The sequence below is a fragment of the Dipodomys ordii genome, unplaced genomic scaffold (assembly GCF_000151885.1).
Source record: "Dipodomys ordii isolate 6190 unplaced genomic scaffold, Dord_2.0 Scaffold2, whole genome shotgun sequence".
Lineage (NCBI taxonomy): Eukaryota > Metazoa > Chordata > Mammalia > Rodentia > Heteromyidae > Dipodomys > Dipodomys ordii.
The window spans coordinates 167,409-176,689 of record NW_012267218.1 but is presented as its reverse complement, the minus strand read 5'-3'; the positions used below and the strand labels follow the sequence as shown (position 1 = coordinate 176,689).

Genomic DNA, 9,281 nt, shown 5'->3' with positions numbered 1-9,281 from the left:
CCAGATCCCGGGCCCCGCACCCTGGACCTCGGCTCCCCCTCCCCCTCTCCCGTCCCAGATCCTGGATCCCTGACTCCGGATCCTGTCCCCGGGATCCCAGGTCTCAGATTCCGGGCCCCGCCCCCGGACCCCAGACCACCCCCCATTCCGGATCCCGCTCCCCTAGGGGTCCGAGAGGCCGCCCTGCCCCCCCCAGAATCCGCCCTCCTCCCAGCCCCTGAAGGCGTGTCTTTGGGGCAGGAGCCTGGTCAGACCCCCCGCTGTCCACAGAAGTCCCACCTGTTAGCTGCCTGCCTCATCCTGGGGGCCTGGGGTGATCCAAATCGCCCCTCCAGTTAGGGGCCCTCCTGAGCCGGTGGTTTCCTATTGCAGAGGCCCAGGCCAGTGTGGTGAGGTCAGCGCTGCGCATTCGGGGCTACCCACGCTCGCTGCCCGCACAGCCTCCTGAGGACGGCTCCCGGGGCAGCCGGGAGCTGCTGCTGGCCCTGTCCTGGCTCCTAGCCCGGGGCCCCCTGCTTGAGCAGCTGCTGGCCCAGGCCCGGGTACAGCTGGGTGACCCTGTGCCCCAGTGCCAGGTGAGTGTGGAGGGAGGGGGGCGGCGGCGGGCACAGGCCGGCCTGCAACTCCAGATGCTCTGTGACCAAGCAAGGACAGACCGCAGCAGCGTCTCTCTCGCCCTTCAGGAAGGCACTCTGAGGTGCTCTGGTTGTCTAACTGAGGATGAGCAGGCTTGCACCTCTGCCCACCCCCACCCAGCACTTTCTTCAGGGCAGAGTGGAGTGTGGAGCGGTCTGACAGTTACTTATTTGTTGGTACTGTGGCTTGAACTCAGGGCCTAGTTGTTATTCCTAAGCTTTTTTGGTCAAGGATGGTACTCTGCCACTTGCTCCACAGCTCTGTTTCCAGTGTGTCGGTAACTAATTGAAGGTAAGAATCTCGTGGAATTTTTTTCCGCCTGGGCAGGCCTTGACTCTCCATCTTTAAGTCTCAGTCTCCTGCGTAGTTAGGGGTTACAGGTACAAGCTATGGCTCCTGGCAGGGACCTGGCTTTTTCTTCCTCTTCAGTGTGAGGCCCTGACTAGCTTTGGCCCACCTGAACCCCACGTGGAAGCAGAGGGCCCTGTGGACCTCCGCCAAGTGCAGTGGATGCTGGGAAAGCTGCGGTTCCGGTGGCGGCATCTGGTCTCCAGTCAGCAGGAGCAGTGTGCCCTCCTGAGCAAGGTATGTGGTTACGTGCTTCTCCACAGCAGCTGTTGAACCCTGTTCCCATTGTCAGGCTGCCTCTCCCTGTGGCCAGTTCCACGAGGCCCAGCAGGGGTTGAGCCTAGGTTTCTGTCTGGATGGAGGCTTTCCCAGGCCTGGCTGAGGCTGGAACTTCAGGGAGGTACTGTCCAGTAGAGTCCTGGAACCTGACTTCGTGCAGGTAGGGGAGCTGGACAGGACAGAGCTGGGTAGGTGGGGCTGGAGTATGGGACCAGCTGTGTCAGTGTTCCTGAGGCCTGCAGCGTAAAGCTGGGTGTCCACCAGTGAGGTTTGCCTTGTCACAGAAATGGCAGTGGCCTTCATCTGACTCGATAAGCCATGTGTGACCAGCTGCCACCTGGCCCCTCGAGGAGAGGCACCTGCTGTTTTAATGTCCTGGGTATTGGCAGTTCAGGGTTGGCACCAGCTCTGCTGGTGTCAGCTGCAGGGACATTGCGAGGTCAGTGCTATTGGGTGGTTGGTTGTGGCCTACAGGTGTCTACATGTCTGCCTGTTAGGCCCTGCCAGAAAACCACGCAGACACCCAGGCACAAGGAACAAAGAAAGGTTTATTGCCAGCAAAGAGACTGGCAAGGCCACTTCTCACTAAATTAGAAGAAGTGCTGGTCAGTGTCTGAGGTGACCTTACAGGCTACAGGGGCGAGGAGGGGCTAGCAGGCAGGGACTTTGGTGCTCAGGGCAGGCTAGTATGTAACTGCCGCAGCAGAGTGCCGTCTCAAGGTAAAGGCGGAGGAGGCTGACAGTTCACTGCCAGCACCCAAGGGGCCTAGTGATGACCTCTCCCAGGTTCTGGGAAGGGAGCATGGGCTATGGGAAAGGGGCCTGTTGGATGGACTCTGCCCCTAGCAGAGGTGCTTCCCTCCCGGGCCTTGGCTCACTGGCACAGAACATGCTTGCTTCTTGACTGTAGTGGCTGCTGCTTCCCGGCCTTGCCCCTGCGAGGACTTCCCTGTCCCCTAGACTGTGTCCATTGTTCTGTGTCCCAGTGTTTCCTCCCGGCACCACTGTACCTGTCTGGAGGCTGTCCCTCTGCCCGCTGGCCTTTGGGTCACTTGGATAGCCTGGAGGGCACGCAGGATGGGCCTCTCTACCTTATCATGTACCTTGGGGGGCTGGGCGTGGTTCCCACTGCAGGGGGTCCCTGGGCAGGCCGAGCTGGGGACAGGCCTGGGACCGTTCTGGGAGAGCCTGGGCCCTGCCCTGGATCACCTCAGGCAAGGTGTGGCTCTCTGTTTATTTTTTCTTCTTTTTTTTTGTCAGTCTTGGGGCTTGAACTCTGGGCCTGGGCGCTGTCCCTGAGCTCTTCAGCTCAAGGTGAGCGCTCTACAGCTTGAGCCACAGCACCACTTCCAGTTTTCTGGTGGTTCATTGGAGATAAGAGTCTCAGGGACTTTTAACTGCCCAGGCTGGCTTTGAACCGTGATCCTCAGATCTCAGCCTCCTGAGTAGCTAGGATGACAGGCGTGAGCCATTGGCACCGGCTCTCTGTTTCTTCATCTCTGACTTAGGCGGGGAAGGCACTTGCCCTGAACTGCTGGAGTGCCCGTTCTGGGAGGAGGAGCCCAGCCCACTCCACCTGAGCTCTGTCCTGCCTGTTTCAGATCCACCTGTACACCCGGGGATGCCACAGTGACCCGCGCCTCTGCCACTTGTCTGTAGCTGAGACAGAGCTGCTCAGGGACCCAGAGGGCGGCCGACAGGTGAGGGCTAGAGCTGCGCTGGGGCAGGCATGCCCGCAGTGGTGCGCTGTCAGGAAGTCTGCACAGGTGGCAGGCTTCGATCTGTGTCTCGGCATCTGTCAAGCCCGTGGTCATTGTTGGTGACAGCTGTATTCTCCTGTACTCTTCCTGTCCCTTGGACTGTCCACCTTGTCTCTCTAACATATTAGGTACTGTGTCATCTGGCAGGGTGTGGGTAGGATCCAAGTTGCTTGGTGCCTGGATTGGGCTGCAGACACTGAGGGAGGGGCCTCTAGGATGGAAGATCCTGGTGTTAGATCTGCAGTGAGCCTGGAACTGTACAGATGGCACCTGGTGCCAAGGCCATGACCCGGGGTGACGGCCTGTGCTCAGGGCAAACCTTCAGAGCCAGGCCTGTTAGGAAGCGTTTGCCGAGGCCAGTCCACCCGTGGGCCTCCCCCTGCCTCTGGCGAGGGCCTGCTCTGGGTCCTGGGATCCCACACAGACCCTGGCTCTCAGATGACACAGGCGGGAGCGAAGCAGGGCTTTGATCTTGGACACCTGTGTTGTCCCAGGCTGACATTGTCCTCTGGAGCTGCTGGGTCCTAGGAGAGTATCAGGGCTCTTCCCAGGCTGTCTGGTTCTTCCCAACTCTGCTGTCCCTTTCCCCGCCCATTCTCTGTCCATCCTCTGGTTACCTTCTCTTGGCCGGCTTTGTGCTAGGCTTTCTAGACTATTCTGAATGTTCGGCTGGCCCTGGGCATGCCCTGCCACGCAGAAGAGCAGGCGCTCAGGCATTGTGACCCCTTCTTCCAGGCCAGACCCTTTCTCTGCCTCTTCTCCCTAACCCTTGACCCCTCCACTTCATCCCATACCTCACCTGTGGCCTGGAGACATGGCACCAGCAGGACACAGGGGTTAAGGACCAGTCATCTGACTCGTGATCGGGTGGTCGTTCTTTGTGGCTTCTGGGATACTGGCTGGCAGAGTCCATCTGGGCATCATGCTGCTGGGTGATTTGTGTGGAGCCCATCTGGTAAGCCTCCATGGCCTCTCGTGCTAACTATGGTTATGCCCTGCCTGAGAGGCCAGGCCTACCCCAGTTAGGGCCTGTGCTTGCACGCCTAGCCTGGCTGGGGCCTGTGCTGGGCCTTCAGGTGCTGTGGCATATTTGGTGTCTCCATCATCTCATGGCTCTGTCCCCTCACAGGGTTGACTCAGCCCTGGTCCCTGGGTTTGAGCAAGTGGAAGCTAGACTTGCCCAGGAGTCCTGCCTGGAACCCTCTCTGTAAGATCACCTCGGTGGGAGTGGGCACCCGTGCGTCCAGTGCGTTCCTGTCTTGGAGGCTGGCATGTGTTGGTGCCCCCGGACCCAGAGTTGGGGGTAGCAGGTGGACTGAAGCCACAGGTTGGCTTCCTTCTGGAGTGTCGGAGGGGAAGCAGACCCATGGTGTGGGCTGGTCCCAGAACTTCCAGAGTGGCTTATGCTGGTGTGTGAGCGCCAGACGGGCTGCTGGCTGACCCAGCGATTGGCAATCACTGGCAGAGACCCAGCCTTCCGTTTGCACCATGGGGCCTGGTTCGGACTGCACAGCAGGGGAAGAGGAAGGTCAAGGCTCCTCTGAGTCCCCAGCCCCACGGTGGCCTAGGAGTACCAACATCCTAAGGACCATTCTTGGCAGCGGCGTCAGCTGGCATGTTCCGATGTCCGTTGTGGATGAGTCTGCTCTTCTGGGATGGATGGTGGGCTCAGGGTCCCACTTTGTGTGCTCTTGTGTTTTGAGCTGGACTCCTTTAGCTTCCAGGCCTCCCATATGTCCGTGGCTGTGGTTCTGATCGCTCCCTCTATGGAACTGGCCTTTGGCTGGCACCCAGGGCCCCTGCTGGCTCCTCAGCTCTCAGCTCTGGAGCCAGAGGTGGGGTATTCCGGAGAGAGCTGGCATGTGCTGTCCTCTCTGCTGAGGAGCTCTGGGGCGTGCTGCGGGTGTCTGTGTGGGTACTTGCCCCAAGTACTAGCAGGGCCTCTGGCTAGGCAAAGTGCCTCTGGCGTCTGGAGGGGCTCTGCTTGCGGGTCATCAGCACCTGTCTCTGGAGGGGACAGGGAGGGGCACTGGGTGGTCCGAAAAGGAGACACTGGGTTAGGAGTCCCCGGCTGGAGCCCTGGGCTCCTGCCAGCCTGAGGAGCAGAGGCCAGAGCCGGGCCTGTGCTGTGGCGCGCACCGTGGGCCACTTGGCTGGGCGTCTCCCTGCCTGCACTCCAGGTGTACGGCGTGTGCACAGCGGGCTGTGGGCTGCAGGAGGAGGTGCTTCCTCACCCGGCGCACACCCATCTCCCCTCCGAGCCCCAGTACGGACCAGTTGGGCCAGGTGCAAACTTGTCTGGAGTTCCAGCTCCCGGGGAGGGTCACCTGCTGCCGCCTGCTGGCCTTCTAGGCCTCTCCTCCCCGCCCCCCGCCGTCTGTAGTCCCTCTCCTTGCCGGACGGTGGGGGACTGTGTGCTCAGGCTGGGCTGCCAAGCCCGGCGGTCCGCGGAGGTGGGAGCCTCCCCAGGGCTGAAGCCTCCAGGAGGCAGTGGGAGTGGGGATGGGGTGGGATGTGGGGCCTGCCCACCCCAGGGGGCCCCACGCGGGAAGCTCGTGGGTCTCTGGGGGCCGGGGCAGTGTGGCCCAGCCGTGACTGTTCCCCAGCTGCTGTGGGCGCTGGAGCGTGAGAACGCACGCCTGGAATCAGTGCTGGAGTGGCGGCGCCTGGAGCTGGTCTACTGGCAGTGGATGGTGAGGAGCCTCCCCCGCCTGCCTCCCCTCTGGGGTGGGCATGGGGTGGGATGGGGGCTTATTTTCTGGTGACTCACTTTAGATCCTCCCCCAAGTCTGGGCTGGGTGCCTTACTGAAGGCTGTGTGTCAGGGGCTGGTCAGCTGGTGGGATCGTGGGGGGAGCCCCTCCCCCCACTTCCTGTCCCTCTGGCCTGGACCCTGTGGGAGGGGGAGCCCTGACTCCTGTCCCTCTGGCCTGGACCCTGGGGGAGGGGGTGCCCTGACTCCTGTCCCTCTGGCCAGGACCCCGGGGGAGGGGGAGCCCTGACTTCCCATCCCTCTGGCCAGGACCCCGGGGGAGGGGGAGCCCTGACTTCCCATCCCTCTGGTCAGGACCCCGGGGGAGGGGGAGCCCTGACTTCCCGTCCCTCTGGCCGGGACCCCGGGGGGCCAGGACTTCTCACTCGGGTCTCTGTCAGGACACAGTCCTGGGTGCCTGTCCCGAGAGCCCCGCCAAGGCCTCGCAGCCGGCAGTCCCGCCTGTCACCTCCGGGCACAGGCTTGGTGAATTGGAGCTGGCAGCGCAGGAACTGCGTTCCCTGCAGGAGGAGCTGCAGGAGCTGGTGGCGCTCCGGAGGGCGGCCTGGCAGGCCCAGGTGAGCCCCGCCGTAGCCCTGCCCCCTGCTATCCTGGCCCTCGCCCCTTCCCCTCCAGCCTCATCTCCCTGCACGTCCCCTCCCGTGTCTGACCACTCATTGGGAAGAGCAGAGGTGGTCCCTTGAGCCACTAGTTGAGTGACCTGGTTGGATGGACTCAGTTGGGCACTTTAGTAAATACTCTGGCACCAGCTCCAGCAGAGCAGAGGGTGTGAGGTGCAGGGCCTGTGGCTCCATGTGGTGGGTTTTGGCGCTGGTGCGGCTATGCGCAGGGAGCCCATGTGGAATCTTCTCTGGTCTCTCACTGCTGGTCTGGGACCTGATCTGGACACTAGCTGTGTCCAGCTGACGTTCGCATCCTGCTCAAGGCTTCGCATGCTGCACCCTGCGCTTTTTTTGTTCTGGAGCACTGTGATGGGAGCCCCGAGTACACCCCTTCCTAAGCCTCCCAGAAGATCGGGGCTCCCACCCCGGCTCTCCCGCGGGCTGCTAGGGGAGCCAGGGCCCCCTCTTCCCCGGCTGTAGGGCCTCTCTTGTCCTACCTTTGCTCCTTGGTGTGTCTTTTTTTTGCCGGTCGTGGGACCTGAACTCTGGGCCTGGGCACTGTCCCTCAGCTCTTCAGCTCAAGGCCAACCTTTTACCATTTGAGCCACAGCACCATTTCCAGCTTTTTCTGCATATGTGGTGCTGAGGAATCGAACCTAGGGCCTTGTGCATGCAAGGCAAGCGCTCTACCACTGAGCCACCTTCCCAGCCTCTTTGGAGGCAGAGCCCAGTAAGCGGGGTCTTCAGAGGCCTGAGTGGCTTCCTGAGGTTGTGAGTGGGTCAGTGTGGCCTCCTGCTCAGGCCCACTGCCCACAACGTCTCTTGGCAGCCTCCTGGGCTGTATGTCCCCTGGGTCGGCTCTGACCTGGAGGACTAGGGAAGTGTTGGAGCAGATGACGGTGGGGAGGTGATGCGGAGCCTGGAGTGGAGTTCCTCAGGGCCTTCTCTGAGCTCGGGTGGGCCTGGAGATGGAGGCGTGCCAGAGCTGCAGAGCCACCCCTAACTCTGCCCATGAAGCTCCTCAGGGAAGAAGCCTGGGGCCCAGAGTGGGTCCATTTCCCTGGTCTTGGGGGTCCTTTGTGCCTGGCAGCTGCTGGCGAGGGACTTGGGGACTTGGTAGGGAGCCGGGTGTGGGCAGCCTACTGCCTGCCCCTGGCAGGAGTTGTCTGGCTTGAGGCTGCTGGCAGCACTGTGCGGGCTGAGCCCCGCGTGCGGGAGGCTTTGGAGCCACAGTCTTTTTTCCGGTGCAGGTTGAAGGCCTAGGCCGGGGCCCGGCATGGAGTCCGTCTCGGAGGGCTTTGCAGAAGGCTGTGGCGCAGGAGTTGGAGGCCCTGTGGGTGTCTTGGGAGCCCTCTGGGGACTCTGCCCCGCCTCAAGGACCCCACCGCCTGGTGAGGACTGAGGATGGGGCAGCAGGGGCCCCTGGCCTGCGAGCGGCCGAGGTGATCGGGACGCTGAGGACGCAGGTGGCCTGTCTGGAGGCCACACTGCGCCGCCGGCGGGAGCGCTGCCGGCGGGAGCTGGCCAGGCTGGCCGGAGCCCTGCCCGGGCTCATCTGGATCCTGCCACCCGGACGCTGAGGGCCACGCTGTGCCCTGTGCAGGGGAGCCTGGGGGCAGACTCCAGGGCTGATGCAGAGGTCGAGCCATGCGCTCCCGGGCTGCGGCTCTGACTCAAGGAGCAAGCCCAGGAACTTGACTCACACTGTGGTTGCAGGCAGGTTGCCCCTCCTTGGAGGACCCGGAGGGGCCTAAAATACATGTGGCGGCCCTGTCTGCGGCCCAGCCCTCCACGGTGCTGTCAGGTTTCTGTTTTGGGGCTGCAGCCCCAAGCGAGGTGCGGGCTGGCAGCGCAGGGTGCTTGGCGGCCTGGGAGGGGCTGTGGAGGCCTGCGTCCCGCCTCCTGGTCCCCACAGTGCACAGCTCCTGTGCCTGCCCTGTGTGCTGGGGGTGGACGGGCCTGGGGCTCTGCTGTTCTCTGCGGAGGTGCCTGGGACTGAGTCTTGGCCGCGGTGTAGACAGAGGGCCTTTGTTCTGGGAGCTGCAGGGCAGTTTCACCCTGACAAAGCCGCCTGTGTCTGGGATGTGCCCACCGCCGCAATGCGCCCTCCCGACCCACCCTCCTGCCAGTCAGCAGACAGGGGCGGTTGGGAGGTCTCCAGCCTGCCTTGCGCCCAGTCCCCAAGCCCTGCATTCTGACGGAGCCCACGAGGCCACTTCCTGCGCCTTGCCAGCCCAGACCTGAAGCTGCGTCCAGCCCCTGGCTCGGGGGCCTCCGACAGGCATGCTCCAGGGGGTACACACTGGAGGGACGGGCTGCCCCTGGGCACCAGCTCCGGTCAGGGCCACCTCTGTCCCTGGGTCAGTAGAGGTGCCGTGCTGCCTTTACTCAGTCTGGCTGATTTTACGCACGCTGCTGGATGGGGCTGTGTCCAGCAGGTTCCCCCTTTCTGTACAGATATGACTGTGAGAGTTACTGGCCACTTCTCCGGGTCAGTGCCCACTTCCTTCCCTGGCCGGAAGGCCTTGTGTGTTGAGCAAATCTACTTAGGTTGCCAGACTTTTTTTTGTTTTCTGTCAGTCATGGGGCCTGAACTCTGGGCCTGGGCGCTGTCCCAGCTTTTTTTTTTTCCTGCTTATGTGGTGCTGAGGAATCGAACCCAGGGCCTCATACATGCAAGGCAAGCGCTCTACCACTGAGCCACCTTCCCAGCCCAACTGCCAGCCTTTTAAAAGCTCCCTGGACCAGCCCTTGGGAACTGGACTTTAAAAATGTGGGTGCCAGAGGTTGGGAATGTGGTTCAGTGGTAGAGTGCTTGGGTTTGATTCCTCAGTACCACACGCACAGAAAAAGCCAGAAGTAGCACTGTTGCTCAAGTGGTAGA

The 9,281-nt window shown here is 62.3% G+C and overlaps 1 protein-coding gene across 1 annotated transcript in view; it reads left to right on the top strand.

Moving 5' to 3' along the window:
- LOC105982950 (chromosome unknown open reading frame, human C14orf80) overlaps positions 1–8,213 on the top strand; it is a 13,916-nt gene extending 5,703 nt beyond the window's left edge. The window contains exons 3-9 of the mRNA XM_013012676.1: positions 59–247; positions 373–575; positions 1,066–1,221; positions 2,865–2,963; positions 5,630–5,716; positions 6,176–6,352; positions 7,648–8,213. Coding sequence (XP_012868130.1) covers positions 59–247; positions 373–575; positions 1,066–1,221; positions 2,865–2,963; positions 5,630–5,716; positions 6,176–6,352; positions 7,648–7,977 — 1,241 coding nt within the window. The 3' untranslated portion in view covers positions 7,978–8,213. The remainder of the gene's footprint in view (positions 1–58; positions 248–372; positions 576–1,065; positions 1,222–2,864; positions 2,964–5,629; positions 5,717–6,175; positions 6,353–7,647) is intronic.
- Positions 8,214–9,281: the final 1,068 nt, after the last annotated feature.